The 23,078-nt window shown below is 46.2% G+C and overlaps 2 protein-coding genes across 2 annotated transcripts in view; one reads left to right on the top strand and one right to left on the bottom strand.

Moving 5' to 3' along the window:
* The window catches only part of VEPH1 (ventricular zone expressed PH domain-containing 1), a gene marked incomplete at its 3' end in the record, with an annotated part of 50,568 nt that overhangs the window by 7,075 nt on the left and 20,415 nt on the right, over window positions 1-23,078 (top strand). The window contains exons 4-6 of the mRNA XM_010083742.1: window positions 13,033-13,199; window positions 14,691-14,900; window positions 20,707-20,927. Coding sequence (XP_010082044.1) covers window positions 13,033-13,199; window positions 14,691-14,900; window positions 20,707-20,927 — 598 coding nt within the window. The remainder of the gene's footprint in view (window positions 1-13,032; window positions 13,200-14,690; window positions 14,901-20,706; window positions 20,928-23,078) is intronic.
* PTX3 (pentraxin 3, long) lies at window positions 4,408-9,139 on the bottom strand. The gene is made up of 3 exons (XM_010083739.1): window positions 8,992-9,139; window positions 8,058-8,588; window positions 4,408-5,021 (listed from the first exon to the last, which is right to left on the bottom strand). Exons 1-3 carry the CDS (start codon window positions 9,137-9,139, stop codon window positions 4,408-4,410), a joined length of 1,293 nt encoding a protein of 430 aa, XP_010082041.1.

A 23,078-nucleotide genomic window follows, 5' to 3' on the forward strand; every position in this document is an offset into this window, starting at 1 on the left:
CCTCTTTCAGCTTCAACCCCACCCCCCCTCATCCTGTCCCTGCCCCCCTGATCCAGAGCCCCCCCATCTCTCCTGTAGCCCCCTTTCAGCACTGGAAGGTGCTGGAAGGTCTCCCCGGAGCCTTCTCTTCTCCAGGCTGCACACCCCCAACTCTCTCAGCCTGTCCTCGCACGGGAGCTGCTCCAGCCTCGGACCATCTCCGTGGCTCCTCTGGCCCCGCTCCAGCAGCTCCGTGTCTGTCCTGTGCACGTGTATGACGCATACATATGGACGTGTGTATAAACATGATAAAACATGTCAGACACAATCTAACAGCAGGATATATCAAGGAAGACCTTTTAAGAATATGTCAATTTACTGAACCTTGTTGACTATGGAAGTTCTGTTATAGATTGGATGACCCACAGGGCAGGAAATAGATCTGTGCTTGTTATTACGCTGCACTAATGGACTTCAAATTGTAAGCCATGATACCAGATAGTTACTGGGCACTTATCCTTTCTGTTAGTGTCATTGGCAATACTCCAAAATATAAATGGGAATGAAATGAATCCCCTTCTGGGGCAAAACCGTCAGATGTCAGATAGAAAAGCTTTTGTAGCGGTTCTTTAATTTTGCCTCCCTTATTAGCTTTAGGTAGAATTTTGTTGCTAAACTCTCTACATTTTACTTTTGTGGTTTAAAAAGCCACAAATATTCATACCTCTGCAAAAGGATGTCCAATTGAGATGAGGCTGTAAAGTTCCCAGGACTTGTTGCAATGCGGTGCTGCTGCAGTAGTAAAATCATGGTTGGTTTTCCTTCGAGTACGAGTAGTAGCAGTAAGTAGCAATAGCTGTCTAATGATTCCAAGAACATTGTTATGAGAATGTTAAGCCCTCAAATTAAATGTGTGCATTCTGTATTTTTTTAAAAAAGATAGAACTGGAGTGTGGTTATTTTTAGGTGTGCTATGGAGGGATAGTGAAGCCAGAAAGTAATTTTGCTGTTAAGACATTATGGTCAGAGTTTGCATATTTCTGTCCACTTTATTTAGGGACAAATGTGTGATAAACATGATAAATATGTATGAGCTAAGTGATAGTACTAATTGAGTAGAGTCCAAGAACACAATATTGCTAATAACTTACGAAGCTATATGTATGGATAACTCTTTTAAGACTTGTGACACTGGTATTTGTCTGTTAACATTGTGTGTTACCCTTGTAACTCAGTGCTACTAATAGAAATAAAGTGAAACAGGTTTATTGTGTACTCATAGGTTTAGGAAAAGTGATGAACACCCGCAACCGAAGGTCTCATCACGACTGTGCCTGCTCGGTTTTGTGTATTTATGTTGTTCTACCAGCAGATGTTGCTGTGGCCATCAGGTTTGGAGATTCCAGGCTGGACGAGGGCAAAGTGCTCTCTCATCCTGCCTTCACTGCTCTGCACAGAATTTGTATTTCAGGTGTGAAAAGGTGGGTTTGCAGCAGGCTAAGAACCACGCTTAAGGACTGAGCATCTGCTGAAGGCAGAAGGGAAGAGGATCACTGAGGGTGGATTTACAGACCAGCGCGGGGACAAAGGGCTGTGCTGTGGGGCTGCACGGACAGGGCTCAGCCGAACGGCACCAGCCAGGCTGAGAGCAGGCTTTGGCCCCTTGCCTGCACGTGTTTGGGAGCTAACGGGATTTTTTGATTACTTGGGGCAACTGTTTGGCTGCGTAATCAGTGTCTTATCTTATTAGCTAAAAAAGAGCTCTTTAGAAAGAACACTGAGCTACTCTGTTCCAGTTGGTGTGAACTCAGCAAACATGCACAAGTCTGTACCGATGCTGACACCTTCCGTTAGCATAAGGGACCAGGCAGATTGATTCCCATTTCCAGGGGACAGCAGCAAAACTAGCAATCATCACTGTAAGCAGAGAGTCACCCGGCCGCTCCGCTGTCCGGAGGAGCCCAGGCAAGGGATGGGACGTTGCCTTGGGCAGAGGCTTGTTGGAGAGCAGAGCTGGGCTCGCTAGGCACGCACGTCCTGTGTTTGCTCCGTCAGTGCAAAGACAGGGTCGGGACCCAAACTACTATTTACCAGGTGTTATCCAAACAGGCAAAGTAGCTGCTGACAAAGAAAAAATATAGTTAAGCTGGGAGGTAAAGAGAGAAGTGTGCTGATGGAGGTGACTGGTGGTGCTGGGCAGGAGGGGACCAGGCTCTGGGAAAGCTTTGCTGTCCACAGGGAAGTGATAAAGGAAGAGCAAAGCAGGGGGAAAGAGGAGAGTTTTCCAGCTGAGTCAGTGAGAATGGAAGGACTGGCTTTGGCTTTGTGTTTGGTCACCTGCCAAACCAGAACAGAGATAGGAAAAGGCTGCTTCCAAGACAAAGCATTTCAGGTAGGAGGTACAGTAAGGAAAGCAGCCAGGAGGGGCTTCTGGGAATCTTTTTGAGGATTTTTTTTTTCTGCTGCGTTTCATGGACACTTGTTTTCATTTAATGAGGGCACTGTACGGAAGGAGGATTTGAGCGGTTTTACCCTTGCACAATGTTGGGACCTCAAGTGTTTTTCTTAACTCCGAAGAGCTGTTTTCTGGCTGGCAGCAGATGAACGGCGGTAATCGCCCATTGTTCTGTAGTTAAGGTTATTTGCAGATATTATTTACTAAGGGATTTTTGTCATGCTTCCTTCTCAGCATTTATAATTTAGATAGATTTTGTTGCAGGGTAACAGGAGAAATTCCAGCAACTGGAGCAGTTATTTTTACCTTAAATAACTAATGTTGCCAAAACTTTGGAGCATCATGTAAGTGATGAATGACATAGTAAAGTGGAAATTACCTGGTCATGGCCTCTTCTTACTGCTTTCGTATCATGGAAGGAATGATCTGGGAGCTGTGTCGTATTCAGGAATAAGCATGGCAGCAATGTGTCAAACTTTTCCAAGTTTAGTCTGAGGACATCTGTAGAGAATGATAAAGACAGAGAAACGTGAACAGAGCCAAAGGGTGTGCTGCTTCCCCGGGAAACAGGAATTGCTTTGAGTAAGACATTCTCCACAATAACTTGTTCAGAGGCTTCAACAGGTAGTGAAGAATCGTTCCTGCCGTAAAGAGTTACATACCCAGCAAATAACGATTCATCGTTGTCTGCTTCAGCTCATTTTTCTTCACACAAATCACTGCCGGTGCCTTGGCTCTGCTGCTCATGCTGGATCCAGCCCTGTGTTTTCAGTGGATTTTAGGTAAGCTTGTGGATGGGAGAGAAGAAAGATCCTGCCACCAAATAGTCATCAATTCTGCCTTGTGCAAACCTCCTGTTAGCATCAAACGAGTTAGTTTGGATATCTAAATGTATCTTAAAACTGCATATGTCCTCCTCAGATTACCAGCAGTATGCATGGAGCACTGACTTTTTAATTTTTTTTTTTTTATTTGGGGGTATCCCAAACCCAGTCCTTCCTTCAGCCCCCAAGCACCGTGCTGGCCCAGCCTTAGGTCAACGCACGCGTGTCCGTACGTCAGAGCATCTCTTCTGCACAAGTGACGATGGCTACACGGGGGAGCTTAAAGCCCTCCCTGGTTAATGCCTGCGCCCTCTGAGGGGCTCTGTTTGTATGAGATCTTGATATTTGTGTTCTTTTTCTATTAGCAGCTAAAATTATGTGGTTCAAAACATGGAAAAATCCCCAGCTGGTACTTACTTTGAGAGTTTCAGTTCATGAGAAGCGTGGAAAGTTTTACTTCAGTAAAGTATCTTTATTTACAGAACAACTTTACAAAAATAATTTCAATAAAATTATTACCAAGTCAATTTACAATATAATACAGCTGCATTTTCTCAAAATGTAACATCAGACTATGATGGGGTGTATTACTTTCATACGTTGGGTCAATCCATGGCATAAATAATGCTTTAAACAAGGAGCTAGGTTTGTTATAGGATACAAATTACTAAAAATGGTTAATAACCAACACATCTCTTGGTTTATGTGGTTCCTCTGTACAATTCACATTAGCACTACAAAACCCCCTGGCTGGATGAGCCTGGAAGATGCGCAGCCTCATGTGTGTTCTGCAGGGACCGCTCGGCTGGGTACCCGACGTGTTTGTTTCAGCGGGGATGCCAGCAGCACCGGCACGTCCGCAGCGGCACTCACGTACATCAGAAAACACTACGCGCGAGAGACAGCAGCCGTCTGACCTCAGGAACAGCTTTTCCAATGTCACGCCTTGATGTGTTTTCAGTGTTTTGTCCAAAGAGCAGGCAGAGGTCAGGTCCCATCTCCGCAGTACCTCGTTTGATAAAGGCGCGATGCTCATCTTCCTGGGGAACTGGAGAGACACGGGCTCCTGCGGCTCTGTTCACTCGTACGTATTGGTGTTCAGCTCTTTGTGAAATACATTCTCTGCTTCAGAAACTGTTTTGCCAGAATTTAAGAAACATACTGGGCTCCTCCGTACGGCAAAACCTCTGTGACCCCCCACCCGACGACGTTGCCCCTGGTGCTGCAGGCGTCTTCTCCGCTCTGTGCCGCTATCTCCCTGGCACTGAGCACTCTGTCCCACAGGTTAAAGCCAGTTAATTTTCCAGAGAAGGCTAAAGCTTCGTCAAATCCACCTCCAATGCAGCAGCCGTTCTTTTCTTGACCGATCTGCAAAATCCCTCCGTCTGGAATGGTGTGAGCGTTGGCAACGTCCAGGGCGCTGGCTGCGAGCTCTCCCTTCACCCACAGGGATGCTGATCCGTTCTCCGAGCTCCAGGCGCCGCAGAGATGGATCCACTTCCCAGGAACAACTACATTTTTGGCAGCTAACTTGTGCTGGTCACCGCCAACCACAAGCACTGCAGACTCCTGGCTGAGATAAAGCTGGATTTCGTACGGATTAAACTTGGTTCCGTAGGAGAAGACAATCGTTTTGTCCAAAGCCTCCGTTGCCTTGATCCAGATACAAGCGGTAAAGGAGCGAAGGCTCATTCCAGCAGTTGGGTGAACGCTCCCAAAGATCTTTTTTGAACGCATGGGGAACAGAATTGCTGTTTCACACCCTGGAAAAGTGAGAAGGATTGTTAGGTGAATACAAACAGGTCAGTTTGTACGTGCACATTAGGACTGCGCTCCCTCCTGCACCTCTTAAAGGGAGCTGAGCTCATCCGGGGCACGCAGGCTGCTTTGGAGGAGCTGTCAGATCTGATGGATGAATTCACCCGACTCTTTGGCAGTGGGTCTAGGGGGTGAGGAGGCTGCAGGAACAAGGGTTGGCTCTTCCCTGGCTGCAGAAGTAGTGCATCGTGCGGTCCTGTGCCGTGCACGGTGACATTTTGGTTTAGTGCTGCCCTGGTGCTTGCCTTGGGCAGCTGGGCTCCCCCGGGGGTGTGTGCGGGACAGAACTTCTTTTCTGCTGGGTCACCTAGAGAATTAGTGCTTTACATTGGGTAGTTCTCCACTGTTTAATTTAGGTCTGGTTTTTAGCCTCCGTGTTTTTTTTTTTTTGTGTGTGTGCGCAGAGTGATGAAAAAAATGCTCTGGTGAGGGGATGGGTTTGGTGATTTATCATCATTGGGTTTGGATGCCGTGCCGTTCCCAGGATGGTGGCATGGGACGCGGGGCAACGGTGTCATGAGCAGTTCCACAGCATCCTGCTGCTGTCCCATGTCACTGGGCAGCGGAGGAGAAGGGGACGGGCGCTACGCAGAGCAGGCGCAGGGAGCGTTGGCAGAAGCATGCCGAGGTGTGTGTGTTTGATCATTAATTATTATAATATTTAGTATAATGACCCCATTTTCTGACCCTGCCTTTAGGGCTGTTGGTCAGTCACTTTCACGGACACCAGTTGAGCATGGGAAATGTAAAAGACAACGGATATTTTTGACACAGCTCATCCCTCATCTCCAATTAATCAATATATTGATAACAGCAATTAGATTCGTTCAAACTATAAACAAATTTGTGAAACTTGGCAAAGTAACTGATGATCACCAAACCCAAGCCATTTTTCGTGTTCTGTGCACTGTTCCCTAGTCATGTACAACTTAATTATTCCGAGCGGCGGAGGGGAAAGAGCAGCCCCCGTCTACAATTAAGCTGGTTCATTTCCTGTTTGAACGAGCTGGAGGATCTGAAATGTGTGTGGAAATTTCTGGGGCAGTGAATGAAGGGCTCTTTGTGTCTCCTAGTGCTGCTGTGTTATTGCACAGACCGCTTCCCTTCGGCTTCGGGCAGGTTTTACTTTCCTTGGCCCTTTTGGGGTGGGGCAGCGAGGAACTGTTGGGGATACTCTTTAAAATGCTCCTTGGGAACACTATTGTGAAAAAGCCTTTAATTAGCAAGCTTTCAGGCTTTATTATCAAGGCCTAAACAAAATTAAAACCAGCCTCATTGAAGAACAAAAAGTGATTAGAAAATCCCTCGAGAGTACGGCTGGCAGTAATTCAAGATGTGAGAAATTAAAGTCAGTTGCTAAAAATTCCCTTGGAAAAAAAAAATTTCCAGAGAGAAACTCTGGAAGTACTTAAAATGTATCTTTTAAATTAAAAAATAAGAACACTTGACATAAAATCCTGTAGGAACCAGTGGAAAGAGCCTGGATTTCCACGGATGGGGCTGAGATCCTTCGCACTGATCTGTATTTTTACCCTCACCTAGAGCAGAGGAACCGGCGGCGAGGCTGGCTGGGTGACAGGGGACAGATCAAGAGTGAGATCATGCTTCTGGAAGGCAAGATGCGTGTGTTGGGGGAAAATAGGAATATGCTGCAAGCTCTACTCCCTGTACGCAAAGATGACTACGGTGTTACGATAAATAAAGGAGCAAAAGCAATTTACTTACAAAGCTGAATCCAGGTCCTACATGAAAGGATAGATTGATGGGAGATAAACGCTTTGATGTCAACCATTGTTATGTTGTGCTTCTATTGTAATAGGCTTGTGGAAGTGTTTTTGCCTTTGCTTTAGCAGTTACAAGAAGCGCTGCTGCTTGCTCGCCCGTGTAAGAGCTCACGCTGGTGGTGCTGCTAAGGGTGGCTCCTGCGGCCGGTGTAACTGCACCCTGAGCCTCCTATTCGCACACACCCCAAGTGGAGGTTTCTGCGGGGCTTCTAAGCTGCGGTAACTTTTTTTTTTTTAATTTTTTTTTTTTTTTTGGAAAATACAGTTGTTAAAGACACGCCAGCCTTTAGAACAGGCAGCGGTAGCTCTCTGGCAGGCAGAGTTCTATTCGATGCAGTTCTGTTGTGCATGCAGCAGTTCTGCACCCACGCTTTAAATGGGTGGGGGTCTGCTCTGCCATCCCTGAGCTGCTGATGCTGCTTTTTGGGTCTTGCTTTATAGTGCACAGAAAAAATTGATAGTTGAGCTCCTCTTTCCACAGCCACCTTGCTTGCCGACCAATGCAAACATTTTGGAAGGGGAAAACCAAACCCCACAACACTACCCCAGTGTTAGTAATTTTTCCATGCTTGAGGAAATGTTCTGTCCTGACAGTAGCAGGCAGGGATGCGCCCGCCCTGCTGCGGGAAGCGTGCTCAGCTGGTTGACACGAGCAGCGTGTCCTGGGATCCAGCTCTGCTCTGGGCAGCTGGAGCTGGTGAGGAGGAGGCAGCGCTCTGCTTAGGGAGAGGAAGGAGGGGTACATGCACAAAGAGGAGAGCTCAGTGTGTGCGTGTGGGAATTACCAGCTGGGAAGGTAAAAGGTGGGAGAGGATAATTGGTGTGTTTAAAATCTGTCTGGCAAAGGGTTTGATCTGGGAGAGCCCACAGGAGGTGGGATCCTTGCTGGGTGGCTGCTTTACCCTGTTTAAGGACTTTGATTAAACCCTCCTTTGATCCCACGTTTGGAAAGCTCAGTGCCTCTTTCTCGAGAACAGTTAATGGATTTTTCTAAGGTCCCTTCCAACCCAAACCACTCTGTGATTCCATGACTTCCTCCCTGCCTGTACAGACTGCTCGAAGCTGCTGTGCTGCCCATAGGATGGCTTTGGAGTTGTATGTGGAGGAAAGTGCTCAGGAGGAGTGTTTGTAGGTTGTCTGTTTGGACAGACCCACCAGCGAGAGCTCTGGGGTGAGGCATCGCGCCCGCGGGCTTACCTGCTGGCAGGAGGTGCTGGGCTGCCCATCGCTGCGACGCCTGCAGGTCGGCTCTGGTTTGCTGCAGCTCCTTCCACAGCGAGTTCCAGATGAGGCTGTCTCCTCTGCTGGGACTGAACTTATCCTGCTGCAGAGCCGTCTCCTGAGCCTCCGCCTGGGACCTCCGCAGCCAGGCGCTCTCCAGCCGGCCCAGCCTGGCCGACACGTTGTGGCTCAGCATCAGGATGTGCTCCAGAACCTTGCCTTGCTCCGACTCCTGAAGCCTCTTGGCTTCTTCAGCGTGGTCACAGTTCCTGGTGAGCACCTGCTCCATCTGCGACATGATGCGGGAGGTGAGTTTCTCGGTGGTGGCGGCGAAGGTGCCCGCGAGGCTGGCGGTGAGCTGGCTCAGCTCCGCTTTCAGCGCCGCCAGGTCCACCTTCAGCACCTCGTCCATCGCCTGCAGCATCATGTTCTCCTTCATCTGCGAGTTCTCCAGCATGATGAAGAGCTTGTCCCACTCGGTGTGCTCTCGCTGGCAGTCGCACGAAGCTGGAAGGGAAGATGGAGATGCTGCTAGTGCTTTGTACCGACATTTCTAGACAGAAGGAGCGTTTGACAAAACCTGGCTCTGTGCAAGGCTTAGGTGCTCCAGGCTGTCGGTGTGTTTCCCTCTATCAGAACAGAAAGGTGAAGCAATGTGTATTACAGCAATTTAAAATTAAGTCTCTTTGGGACTCTTTTGCAGGAAAACAGAAAATAAAGAATATAAAGCAAATTCCAAGGCACGCTATCCAAGTGCTATAGCATTTGCTGCCCGTTATATTCTACCAGTGCAAGCACATTGTTCTTCCTCTGAAAAAAAAATTCTGTTTGTAATAATAACTGTTATAAGAGCTAAGCAACAAAGAACACAATTCTGCACTTAACACCACTGTAGTTTAAATCTACTTACTTTCCTCGGTGCCGAGAACTGGCCCTTCAATCTCATTATCCAGATTCACATACATGAGATCATAGTCATCGTCTTCATCCAGGACAGAAACAGAAGCCCTGAAAACACAGAACAGCGTGAGCAGAGAAAAGATTTCTTGGGGCAGCATTCTCTAGCTGCTTCCTGCAAATAGCTGAGCTGCCTGGAGCTGGAGTCAAAGTCAGGCTGCAGTGGAGACGAGCCTCTGCGAGGGAGATGCAGCGAGCCCCTAATAAATGCTGCGAGCGCCTCAGCCCCGATGAATGAGCGAGGCTCGTGCCAGTGTTGTAACAAGAGCACTTCTGGCTGTTGGTTTTGGCTGGGAGGAGAAGGGGGCGTGCAGCTTGCTCAATCCCAGCCTTCCAGGTTTGCACCGGGGGGGAGATGAAGGGGAAGGATCGGGGAAAGCAGCTCTTGCGAGCTGCCGCTTCCCCTCCGAGAGCGGATTGCTGCAACGCGCAGCGAGGGTGGGAGCGAGGGATGGAGCCCTGGCTGCGTGGGTTGGGTGGTTGTGTGTTAGCTGGGGAAAGTGTTCCCTGCAAACTGCCTTGGTAGTTGGTGCGTGCCAGGGCTCTGGAAGGGATTGTTAGAAAAATAAACGTACCTGGAGTTGGTTGGGATCCGCGTGTATGGTTTAACTTAAATATTGTTGCTTTTTTGATAGTTGTGTATAAAAACTTCTATTATATACTAGCAGTTTAGTGCCTTAAGCAATAAAGGAGAACTTGTAAAGGCAGCTTGTTAGAGTTTTGCTTTTCTAGCCCTAATTACCAAAAGCAACATCATAACTACATGGATAGTACCTTACTGCTAGTGTCTTGCTTTGGGAGCACGTAGATTAGCAGCTGCATGATGAGAGTTGTTTCTGTTCACTTTGAAAAAAAAAAAAAAAAAAAAACCAAACCAAACCACCAACCAAGGCACTCTTGGATGAGACATTAATCTAGTGCTAAGTATTGCTGATCTGTTTGAAATTCTGGAAAGCTTATCAGTTGAATGGGCCATTGATTGTTTTAGAGATGTATTGCTTCGGTGAGATTAGGGGCAATATACTGGTGGTACAAATTATCTATTGGCTATGAAGTATTTGGAGAATGGCAAAACTATTTTAATCTGTGATCCCTTTCCACTGGAGTCTCTGGTTTAGCCCCTTCTCATGGGACTAAGTGGATGTGGCAACACTGCTGCATCGCTTCGAGAGCTCCTTCGCTCCATGGTACATTTGCAGTGTGCTACCAGGCTCTTTTTCTCTCTCTCTCTCTCTCTTTTTTTTTTTTTTTTTTTTTTTTTTTTGTCCTGGGGCAGGCTAGCACCGTCACAGCCCGTGGTTGGGGTTGCTCGTGCTGTCCGTGCCTCTTCCCGACCTGACTCACAGCCAGCGGTGCAAAGCCATCGAGTGTCCCCAACCCCACGTTAGTTTCTGCCCGAATTGCGCAATTGCCCGTGTGTGGTCTGCTTGGAAAGTCTGAGGAAATCTAATCTGGAAAGTATCGGGGGTAAGGGTGGCAGGGGAAGGGAGAGGGGAAAACAAAGGTAATTACGGAGCTGAGGATAATGTTTTTCCATTCTCAGACAACAAACATACTTTTCAGGCTCTTAGTTTAGACTGAGACAGATGAAGCAAGATGGAAAAAAGTGAATTACTTGGGAATGGGCTCAGTATCGCCTCTGACAGCCCAAGCTCTGAGAATAGAAAGGTTGGTGAGCTGCGTGTGCGTAAATTCCGTAGAAACTGAAAAGGTGTGACAAACAAAGGGCAAGAGGTACTTGGAGCTTACTCACAACTTGCAAATAAATGAAAATAGCGAATTGGCCTGTGCTTCGTGACCTTTCCGAAGCTGTATAAAGAACAGAGACAAGCTGTGATCTCTGCTCGGATTGCTGACAGGTTTGTGTACACAGGTTGTTCCATCGAAAGCAATTCCATGTCAGTGAGGTCATTTATCACTCCAGAGGGATGGCGTTGCTTCTCATTTGTCTTGGTTAGTGAGCATAAACCCAGAAATGTTTGCTGTACGATCACTGGAGGAAACTGCCCACATTTGCATTTGTACAAATTTTTTTTTGTTCCAAGAAGTTTCATGGCTGGGATCCATCGTGTCATGTCGAATTGCATCACTCCAGCCGATAGGGAAGATGCTGGTTTGCTCAGATTGAATCATTAGCCCTGCTTTCCCCTTACCTTCTCACCGGCGACATCCCAGCTTAGGCAATAGCACATCTTGGGTTAGTGGCTGTCCTCGTTTAGAGCTGCTAGGTTTGGTTCATCTCTGCTGAATTCCCTCCCTCTACATTTTCACAGCTGAGATTAATTTTGCCCATCCAGGACCATGGGAATTTCATCTTTTGCAATTGTTGCCATTGCTGAAATTCAACCGGAGCTTAAGGGCTCTGCTCCACATGGGCAGAAAACTGCCAGAGGAAACTGAGGGTGTGCAAGTGCAAAGAAAGGACTTATTTTTGTAAGCACTACATTATCCAGAGAGGAAAATAATTTTTAGTGTATTTAGTTACAAAATTGTTGCATTTCCAGCTCAGATGTGAGTCCAGAAAAATTCAAGTAAATACATCCTCTTGGTGCCATGGTACGTTAGTGACACTCATAAAAGAAGTGACACTTTTTTACAGACTCGGTTGTAACATCCGGAAGAGATTTGCACAAAGAATGTGGCTAGAAAATGGCCAGAACTGAGGAGCTCACTGATGTGTTTGGGGTAATTCATCAGCAAATATCTCTCCTTTGCAACTGGCCTTTGTGCTTCATATATAGAACGAAACGAGGCAGAAATTTGCCACATCCATGGGTCTAGAGGCGGGGTCTGAACCTTGCCTTCAGCCTTGCAGGGGTTGCACGGAGGGCTTGGAGCTCCCTTCAAGGAGAAGCCAAGGATTCTGCAGCAGAATAAACACTTGGGGTAGGACGCAGAAGCGCGGCTGGCTGGATGGCGCGGAGGCGCTTCCATTACAAGCTGTGTGACTAAAAGTTGTCTGAACCTGGGATGAATTATGTGTTTGCTGCTTGGCTCAGGTGATGGTGCAAGACCCAACAGTATCTTGGGGTGTGTTTGCTATATCAGGTGAGTGCACGGTGGATGTTCTCCGGTTTGACCCATCCATCCTTCTTCTAGCCTCCAAGGAGTGACCTGCTTATCTTCCAGAATTATAAAGCTCGGATTTAAATAGGAGACAAAGCAGCAGGCCAGAGTGCTAGTTCCTATTGGAAACCAAATCCGAAGAGACCGTAAGGACTTTCAAGGGTTTACAAAAAGGAGCCATACTACGTTGCCGTAGGCAGATGTTTTCCATATGTTGTTCAAGTGAAACTTAAATATATTGAGGCAGGCATGCACAGCAACGCAAAGTTATATATTTTGGTATGAGCCTGGGCTTCAAATTGAATTATGCACAGACATCTTAAGAAAATGTGTGAGAGAGGGTTTTGCATATCTTTGTCTGTCTGCAGTTGACTCTCTCTGGCTCCTTTCTATTCCTGGAATGGCATCCTTAACTATTGCTGGTCAAATTCACTGTCATGCATACTTAGTGCTCTTCATAAACAACTATTCTTTCCATATGCTGCTTGCTTAATTTGAAAGTCTGAGTCTCAACAAAGGAGAAATATAGCTTTTATGTGCCTTCTGGCTGCCTTTTTTTTTTTTTTTTTTTTTTTGGGTTAATTTAAATCACACTTAGTTTGGTCTAGGACTCACCAGAGTATCATCCAAACCTGAAAGCTCATTGAGCAGCCTTCTCATGAGATTGTAGTTGAGAATGACAATTATAATTAATAGATTTTTTTTTTTTTTACACCTATGTTATTATGCCTGCAATGATTCATTCGATTTAGGTTATTTATTAGTCTTCTTGGCCCAGTATAGATTTTCCTACAGTGCATTTTATGCCTTTGTACTGATGATTCTCAAGAATTGGTGTCTCCGGACTTGTGCTGATTTTCTGTGTCTGTCTCTCGCTGTAGGATGCGGACACACGGTAGGTCACTGGTCTCTCCTTTCTCTGTTCCAGGGAACTCCATGCTGCTGCGTGTCCTCCCTGCTCTGTACGAGAAGCGACCGGAGCCCATAACCCTCCATCTGCGGGAGCTGGTGGCACTGATGGCTCAGCTGGATCACGCCGAACAACATCACCTCCTCAGGCTCCTCCAGAGCGTGGCCAGGAAAAAAGAACTTGGGGTAAAAGCATGTTTGGAATATCTAAATGCTGCACCTCCTTTTTGGGGAGTTTATTTGTTTCAGGCGCCTTGGCGAGGGCTGGCCGGTCTCTGAGCAGTCAGGAATCCTGTACCACGCCTGACGGTCCTTCCCTACGCGAATTCTTTAATTCCATTCCAAATCCTCCATCTAATCATAAAGACAACATGACAATGACTCTGCTGGACCAAAAAGTTTGTGTTAAAGCAGAACCGTTTTCAACTTTTTTGGCTCTTCCTCTGCCAGCTATGTATGAATTCCCATATCTAGGTTTCCATGAGGATATGTGGACTGTGTTAAATTGCACATCGAGAAAATCAAAATGAGTTAGGAATTGATTAGGAGTGAGCTGGAGATTAATTAACTAAGGGAAAGTATATCCTGCTTTGGAAATTTCATGTCATTGAGAGCATCCAGCACATTGGAACAAGGCACCAAACTGCCTGCTTTGTGAATTGATGGAATTAATAAAATCTTTGGAAAAGAAGAATCAACAGTCCTTAGTATCTTCCCCCAGGTAGCCAAGGGACTTGTCAGTGGGAGGGGGCTGGGGTGCACCATTGGGTGTCGCGGGGCTCCACGCTGGAGCTGACGTGGCTGAAGTTGGTTTGTATTGTCGTTATTACTGGTATTATCATTTGTTACTACTAACAATTTATTCAGCAAACCACCTGCAGTATTTTGCCAGTGTGACAGGTATTGACTTGCTAAAATTGATAATCCTAAAAAAAAAACAACCAACCAAACAAACAAAAAAAAAACAAAAAAAAAAACCCCCATAAGAATGGGTCACTTTATGCCCCATTTCTGTGTTGAAATATCTTTTACACAGATGCAATGGCTTCACGGAACCAGAGGTGTATTAGTGAACATGTGTGTTTATATGGAAAAGAATCACTCAGCTGGATACTCTGCATCCTGTTTGTAAGAGGATTTCAAGACTACACCCTCAGCATCTTGAAAATTGTGTTGTTACAAGAAATTATAACTTGCCTACGGTGTGTTTTTTGTGCAATGAGGATCCTGCCCCTTATCCCCTGTTAACCGTGTCACGTTATTTCGTTTCCGGTGGAAACTGAATGTTTCTCCCAGTATTTAATTTACTGTACCATTGGGGGAGGCCGGGTTCTATGGTTTTTAATCAAAACAGTATAGGACTGGCCTAGAGCAAGGGAAATATTTGGCGAGGGATTTTTTTGCCTTTTTTAACAATTGGACGTTTCCTCACTTGTGTATGCATAACTGCAATATTTCAAGGCTGCAGCTTACCCATGTTCCATGTGTTCAGCTGAACTTCGATTGACCTGAGCCATAGTTCTGATAAGGTCAGCAAGGGTGGAAGGCTATCTTCCTAAATCAGAATCTAGTGGTTTATTTTTATCACTCCAATGTACAGTGCCCTCTTTCGGTTATACAGATTCACAATTAAAAAATATATTCACAGTTTGTCTGATTTTTTTTTTTTTTTAATAGGTGCTGAAAGGGTGTATTCCATTCCTCTTGGGACATTTGAGGGACCCTAACCACAGTGAAATTATTCTCAGCATCCTTATAGAAATATCCAGCTATGAACCAACAGCCTTGGCCGCTTTTCTCCCGACGCTAAAAGAAATTGGGGAGAGTTTTCCAAGTTTGATTGGGCAAACAGCAAAGATCTTTGGAGCGGTTGGACACGTTGATGAGGTAAGTTGAAAAACAGAAGCTGGTTGGTTTTGGGATTGGGTTCTTTGGGGGTTTTTTCCTAAATCTTTTATAAAAGAGTACTTTTAATACTTTCTTCACGAGTAACCAGGCTGCCCTACCAGAACATATTCCTGGGCATAAGACCATGATGGGTCTAGATGGTAATACCACCAGTATGGCTGGGAGAGCAAAAATCAGATGTGGCAGGTTAGTGACTGAGACTGCCCTTCGGTCTTCTGACCAAGGAACAGCCACGTAGCAACGGGCCTCTGCGGAAATGGGGTTTAGGTTAGTGGGAAAGAAAGAAACTTCCTAGAAGAGATCAACGAGCATGAAAAAGATAAATATTTAAATTCTCATAACTGTAAAGATTAATAATAATAACAAATACTATTTACTGTGTATCTAGTCTGTGCACATATATGTGCTGTTTATTTGGAGTGTCTTTTCATGGCATGGCTAAAACTCCTGTTTGATAAAAGCTTAAGGAGCTTAGCTTAAGGTAGGTTGCAGGGTGCCTATATGTGACATGAAAGGCAGAGAAAAGGAAAAAATATTTTGCACGCTCTTGGTATGATATCATATTTGAGATGCATATAGCCTTCAGGAATGTTGTAATCACGCAGTGAAATGTGAACTTCCTCGTACAGCGTAATCCAGCTATTTTGGCTGGGTAGCCGTGGTTAATTGGATACTTCTGACAAATGTCTCTAATGAAAGTGCTCCGTGGTGATGCTGGGCTCGAGCCTCGTCACAGGAACATCTTCAGAGTGAACTCGGTTTGGGATCTCGCCCAATGGGAACATTACGCCTGAAAAGGATTCACACTGACAAACTAAAAATTATGGCAGTCCCATTGCAGCATAATTAACTTGCACTGAGATGTTTGTCTTAGCCATAAACGCACAGTCTGGACGGGAGAGCGGTGTTCACCTAACCCAGGTGCTATGAACAGACTCAAACGCGGCATGGACAGAGACCATCGGGCAGTTCTCAGATCCAGAAACCAACATCCCACTGGAGACTGAGCCAAATGAACCTCGTTGTTCTCCCCTTGTTCCCTTACACCACCCCAGCAGAACTGACCTTTCTAAGAGCTGCAGCTGACAACGTTTAGTTCTGCATTTAGTATTTAAGAGTCAACACCTAGAAGCTTTACAGCTGATACCCAGCTAATCCTCAGATGAGCACAGCTGGGACCAGAATGGAGGGATTTAATTTGGATTCTGTATTTTAGCTTGTGGAACCAGCTCTTCCCATGCGAGTGTCTCCAAGGCCCCTTTTCTGCTGTGTCCTGATACTTAAAAGGGACTGGATTTTGCCTTTTGTTGTTGTTATTGTTTATACCAATACCAAGAATAAGCAAGGAACCAACCGGCCGTGTTGAATTTCATATATTGCTGGAAATCAGAGACTACAGGAAAGTTTACTAAGAGCTGATTTCTGCAACATTTTTCCTTATATTTTTTAACCCATTGGTTTGTGCAGATTCACACAGCCTGGGCAAGCCTTGAATCATTTCCTGTATCTCCCTTCTAAGTGTCGAGTAGCTGGCATTATGTCCCACGTCATGTGTCTTATTTTTCCAAGAAGCTGCAAGCTGCTGCCTTAGCACAGTCTGCATTCCAGCCCGCTCTGCCGCCCCGGGCGCCGCGTGTCTGGAGGGATGGCACGCTCTCCGTTTGTCTGCAGCGGGCTCTGGGTTAGTGACATCGGGACACCTTCTGCCAGAGACTCAAAAACATCCAGAAAAGCAGCGTGCAAAGGGCGGCAGAGGTGGGCTTTGCAGCGATGAATGGCTCCTCTCATCTCCTTAGTTTGCTCTCTAAAAAGATAGAAAGCATGAATAATTCTCAATTATGGAAGATGTGCCCTGGCTGAAATGTCTTAGTGCTCCAGTGGCCAGGTTTTCTCTCTGCAGTCATCTCGGAGCTGCCTCAGCCCGTGGTGCTCCTGCCATCGGTGCCAGGCTGGCGCAGCGCTGCGGCTCGCACGCGGGTTGCACGCTGCTGGGGCTGCTGCTCGCTGGTGGAGGATCGGTGCCTGCTGCCTTTCCTTGGAGGGGAGCAGTGCATATTCATCCCTGGGGCTCTCCAAGCGTTTGGATGGGTTTCTTGGGTATAAATGGTGCAGAAAGAGCCTTAAAATGCGCTTGGGTGGTGGCTGGGTGCTGCGTGCCGGGGCCAAGGTGGTCACCATGGGGGTGCGGATCTTATCCTGGAGTTCTGGGGGGGGAAAGCTTAAAGTTTCCCATTTTCTCCATGTTGAATATTTTTGTTTCATGGGGCTTTTCCCTCTTCTGCATTGTGGGATGTGGTCTGCTCCCCACGTCTCCTGGCTGATTTCAGCAAGTTCCCTCGTCTTTCACAGACATTATAGCTGATGGTTTTTCTCCCACCTTCTGTTTCTGGGTTTTGTCTCTTTACCCTCAGGATTTTTTATTCTGTTTCAGGGACCTTGAGTGCTTTGTGGCCCACATTTCTTGGGGACTATTTTGACTGGACATTCGTTGCTCCACAATTGCCTGGGGCTGCAGCAGATGGGACGCGGTGCCGAAGGGTCCTTGTGGCTCTTGTGTGTTCGGTAACCCAGGGAACCTCCCGTAGCCTTCCTTTTCCTTTGTTAAAGGCTTTGTTTGCTTTACTCCAGCTGTTCTGTGTGCAGGTTTTGCCCCCACCTTATTGTGATGGGTGGTGTCTCTGGGTGCTCCCATGCAGATCAGGCTTCTTGAAAGGAAAAAAAAAAAAAAATCCTTTTTAATGCCCCGTGGATTTCACTGCTGCATGAGGCATCACTCACCGCAATGCAGACAATGAGATAAAATAAGCAGAAGCACATCTGGCACCATAAAAGCTGGCAAGATCTTAAAGGCTCAGGATATAATAATGAGTGCAGCCACAAGAAAGAATTAAAATAATACTCTGATCTAAGCGTAACTGTCAAGTTACAAGCATTGCTGCAGCCCGATAACTTATTTATACCAGGTCCAAGTAGAAAGGTGCAAGAAGCAGAGTGGTCCCTGCACACGCACGCTGCTGATGGTCTCATCTCGCATCCCACCACGGCAATGCCGTCCTGAAACCCTCTGTTGTCGCTTCTCCCCCTCCTCCTTCTCCTGTAAGGGAGCTGTGTCACAGGTGCGCTGCTTGTTCTTACTTACAGACGTGGATCGGCATCAGCACCCCCTTCCTGGCCAAGCAAAACAAGCAGGGAATGAAACAACCCCGGTAGTGTTGGAATTTTATTCGTTGACATTTTATTTCACTGGGTGGGTTGCTTGGGGAAAAGAGCTGGTGAGGACTGAGCCTTGGCCAGCGATGCTATAGGCTGCAGAAATGAGCAGAAAATCCTTTCTGCTGGCTTCTAGAAGCAAACTCTCTTCACTGAGCTGCTCTCTCCACCTTGGCAGGGCAGACAGATCCCTGGAGAGATGAGAGGTTTGGCTGAAAGCGATCCCTTTATTTCCAAGGTTGCCCCTTGTTTATCCACGCCACTTCTGCTCATGTCAGTGACGGTCTCATGGGTGAACTTGAAATCAGAACTTGTCCCTTAACCATAAATTTATGCAAAGCAAAACACCATCTTGGGGCATAGGTTAACTGAACATTTTAATCCTTTCCCCCCCCCCCAATGACTGTATGTTTGAACCAAGCAGAAAGGGGAGTTACTTCTGAAAGCTTGTGATGTCTTTTTATAGCCTCCTGAGCCTGGTTTTCAGATAAAGCAAAATACTTTGCCACACCTCATTGCTTCTATTTCAGCTCTTCACCTCCTGGCAGATGTAATGCCATAAAATGCAAGAGATGCTTATGAAAAAAATACATAAATACATAAAATATGCATTGTTAAAATAACAATGGGTGATGTATATCCAAAGGCTTTCTGAAAATTTTTGGATAAAAATTCGTGGCAGGGATAACCACTGCTTTCATGTGGAGCTATTTTGCTGTAATTTTGTTTTGTATAACAGCTCCGTATTACATTACTCAGTGGAGTTTATTGTTCTTTTACCTCACTCCAGGCGAGTAGCAGCATTTCAGCAGGGCTGGAGATGCTCCAGCTGCATCAAAGTGACACGAAAACAGGCAAAACTTCCATTCCAGTTACGTCTGCTGCACAGTTTGTTTAGGAAACAAAAATGTGTTTTAAATGTTAATTGAGCCTGTGTTTATCTCTTGGAGGGGAGGATTGTCTTCCAAATAAACTAGTGAATATGTACCAAAAAGTCAACCTCTTTCAAGCCATTGAGAAAAAAGCTCATTCCATCCCACCCTCCCGCCCCGCCGAGGACGTCGCTGGAGTTTTTCCCCATCTGGCTAAAGGGAAGCAATTTGTCTGAGATGCTTTTCTCATTTATCTCTGTCATAGCACCGTGCAGCAGATCCTCTTTTGTTTGACATAAGTTGACTTTTTCCTTCAAAAAAGGTCTTGCTGGTGATGCTCGGGCCGTGTTCTGCTGAGGTCCCCCATGTATTGTTATGGCCCAGCTGTACTTGGCATCAAACTTTCAGCAATTTTTTCTCTGCTGTTACACGGTCCCAGCAGAGCAGTGGCAATGATGCTGTGGCCCCGCAGTTCGAGGATGTGTATGGCACAGGACTTCCCCTCCTTTTCTGCTGACCCTTGGGAAGAAGAGAATTTTGTATTTTCCTAAAGTGCTTGCATTTCAGCACAGGCTCTAAAAGCAAAATGTCTCCTAATTTCTGCAACAATCAAGTGGGTTTCATACCCGGAGCCATACCTGGTTATCCTGGTGGAGGATCTGATATGAGTTAGTATCTTCTTTTCCTACTTTAGATATTTTTGGGACTGTGGAACCTAATGCACTTTGGACAATTAGAACAAGACAGAGGAACCCTAATGCGTGTCTCACCTTTGGGGTTTCTGGTTCAGTGTGAGTTTGTACATGTCTATACAGAAATAGTTGGAAGGGGAATTGTGTGCCCTTGCCAAGCAGCGATGATAAAGTATCTTTGCTGGAGAATATTTGCATGTTTAATACGATGATCTGAAGCAGCCCCTTTACTCCTCATTTGCGGGGGATGCGATCCCTCCCATCTACCAGCGAGATCCCATCCCCTGATAAATCAGCTGGCGAAGCTTTGGCTGCGGAGGTCGTATCGGCCGCCGGTGTGTTGGCAGGGATTGATACAGCTGCCAGGCAGCGCCTCGCCGCCTGTGAGGAGCTCTGAAAATGACATCTCATTTTAAACTTCTCTTTGTTGCAGCGTTAGTCACGGGTCTAATCTGAGCATTGCTCCTAAATGAATTGCCGTGAAAGGAGAGAACCCCAGTGATGTACGAGGCACTTTAACCTCTTGCCATGAGCGAGAATAGGGGCTGATAGTCCCCCTGCTCCTGCCCACGGCCCCTCTGCCCACGCTGTGCCGGAGGACAGCGCTGGTGACAACAGGCTCTTAGGTGACACCACTAATTACAGCAAATCAGTGACACCCAACAGGTTCAGAAGGGAAGTCGTGATTGGGAAATGTTTTATGGTCTGAAAAAGAGATCTTCGCTCCTGGCTCAGTGTTTGTACCAGGTAATGGCACTCTAGGTCTGAGCAGGAGACCAGGTGTACTGAAGGTAGGCAGGGTGAGGTGATGCTGGGAGGAATACATGGAACAGCAGTAGTGCATAAAAATAAACTCTTTGTCGGCTGCAGTTGCCTTTTTGTTGGTTATCGCGGGGTAGCTGCCGTTCCCCAACAATGTTTTAATCAGCAGCATGCGCACAAACCTCCCTTGCACAAGCAAACAATGAATTAATTTGTTGAAAATTGTTTTTATCTCCTTATTTTGCCCAGGAGCGAGCCAGAATCTGCCTGGTGTATCTGGTGAACCAGCTGGCCAACATGGAGCACTCATTCCACCACATTCTTTTGCTGGAAATCAAGAGTCTCACTGACACCTTCTCGAGCATCTTGGGCGCCCAGAGCAGAGACATCTACCGCATGAGCAACAGCTTCACTGCCATCGCCAAGCTCCTCGGCCGACAGCTAGGGAACGACAGCGCGTCCGGAGCCAGGTAAAGCTGTTTTTGTGTGATAAAGCCACAGCTATCTCCGCTTAAACAACAGGAAGAAAGCTGTGTCTCAGATAAGTAAACTAAGGCTATCTAAGAAGTCCCCAGTTAAAAATAAATCTGTGAAGTCAGGCTGCACAACTGTCATTGAGTTTATTCTAGAAGGTAACCCCTGAACAATGACTGGCGTAGCTCCCTGGTAAAGGTTTGCTAAAAAAGTCTGAAAAAAGTAATTCTGAAGCTTATATAAAAAGATGTTCTGCTCACTCGGCTTCTTTTAAATGTGTATCCTAGGGTTAAAACATTGGGAGCATCGCTGCATCTGTCTACAGAAAGAATATAAGTGTTATTTAAATATATGGTGGTAGTCACTTTTAATTAGGGAGAGACTTATAATTAGCATTGTGTATACTGAAATAGGTCAAGAGGGCACAGAGGAACAGCAATTCTGGGATAAAATTTAACACAGATGTCAGAAAGCTCATAACTATGAAGGATAGCCTTGGAGGCAGACTCGTGGAGTCGGAGCCAAAACATTGAGGTCATTCGAGAAACAATTAATTGGTATCCTGGAGAGAGTTAAAAATGAAAAAGGAGGGGAACTCCGATATGTTCGCTCGTTTTACAACAAGGCTGTAAGAAACATCCGAACTTCACCTGGTGGCAGAAACCTCTGTGGGAATGGAGCCCTTGGCGCTCGTCTCATGCAGAGTTTAATTGAAGACGGTGAAAAAGCCGAAGGGAGACAGCAAAGCGAGCATGGAGTGACATCCTCTTCCAAAGCAGTCAAGTTCAACCATGAAGAAGAGAGTGCCAGATGTCCCTTAGTGAAGGGGACCAGGAGGAGGTCCTGTGTTCTGGGAACTGAACGAAGCAGTGCAGGAATGGAGGCTTCGGTAACAGAGCATCGTAATCGTTCCTGCAGCCCATCGTGGTCCCTTCATTGATGGCAGAAAAGTTACTTTATTTGCTAAAACCTTGTGATATTCCTACTCCTTATCTTGTGCACCTAAGATTTATCACTACAGTTGTTAAAAAGCAAGAAAAGGTTTTTGTGAAGATGCTGTTGCGGTGTTTCCCCATCTCTCTCTGAAATCCCCCGTGTTAAGGACTCGCTTTGCTGAGGAGCAGAAGCTGCTTCACCCCGTGAGTGTGGCTACAGGCGCCAAGTGCTGTTGGGTGGAGAGTCTGGGTGAGCAGAAGGGAGGAAATCAGAATATTTTTCAGTGTTTTTTTCAGAAAACATCCTTATTTTCCTTCGGGAAAGAAACTCTACTGATTATACCATGAAGGGCGAAGGCTTTGGCTGTGTGCTCAAGGTGCACTGGGTTCGGAGTGAGAGGTTTGAACGCTGCTGTGCGTATAAGTGAATGAAGGTGTAACCGTGCTCTTTGTTCTGTTGGTATGAGTTTTGAACATTTCTGTGGATAAATGGCTGCTTTTACGAGACAGGACAGTCCCTGTGATACCCCCAGTCCTCTGGTTGCTTGCAGCTGCCATCGTCTTGTTCTCTCAACACGGCTACAAGAGAACACGCAGAAACACGGATTTCTCACAATTTTAGGTATTGGTTTGACATTTCAGGCCTTTATCGAGCAAAGTATCAGCAAGAACAAGCATAGCTTAGCAGTTAAGGCTAAAATGAGAGCTCTCTGCTAATTTAGGCAGAGTTTATTCTGACTCGTACTAACTAAGTGGGACTGGTCCAGAAGCTGGCGTGGAAATCCCCTCCTGGCTGCGGAGCTGCTGCAGTCACTGTTCTTTAAAGAGCAGCAATCCAGAGTCTTTATGCTGGGAGAGGAAAACAGGATTTTAAAATGTGTGGCTAGATTATAACCATTCCTTCCAGAATCATGTGTTTACATAAGAAGAAACTGATTTCTTCAGAGCCATGGCTGGCGTGGAGCTGTTTGACACAGTGAATTTTACATGCAGTTAGCGGGGAGGATAATTAAAACCATGCGATGCTCTGTTGCCCCTTACTGTCACAAAATTTCAAGTTATTTGGTCTCGGAGGTGCTTTCTGAGAACACATGCAGAGTTTTAATGGACTGATCCAACCTGGAAGTATAGCACAGTCAAGAAGAAGAAGGGAAGGGAATTTAATGACGCTTACAAGCCCTTGTTCTGGGTAAGAACCGCGTGTAACAGGCT

This window comes from Pterocles gutturalis, unplaced genomic scaffold (assembly GCF_000699245.1).
Source record: "Pterocles gutturalis isolate BGI_N339 unplaced genomic scaffold, ASM69924v1 scaffold6625, whole genome shotgun sequence".
NCBI lineage: Eukaryota > Metazoa > Chordata > Aves > Pterocliformes > Pteroclidae > Pterocles > Pterocles gutturalis.

Bases quoted from the DNA above. Each gene is read 5' to 3' on its own strand.
- PTX3 (XM_010083739.1), bottom strand. From the start codon at position 9,139: ATGCTGCCCCAAGAAATCTTTTCTCTGCTCACGCTGTTCTGTGTTTTC. The intron at 8,589-8,991 runs GTAAGTAGATTT...CTTCCCTTCCAG, and splicing joins AGTTCTCGGCACCGAGGAAA to CTTCGTGCGACTGCCAGCGA. The intron at 5,022-8,057 runs GTAAGCCCGCGG...TCACTTTTCCAG, and splicing joins CCAGCACCTCCTGCCAGCAG to GGTGTGAAACAGCAATTCTG.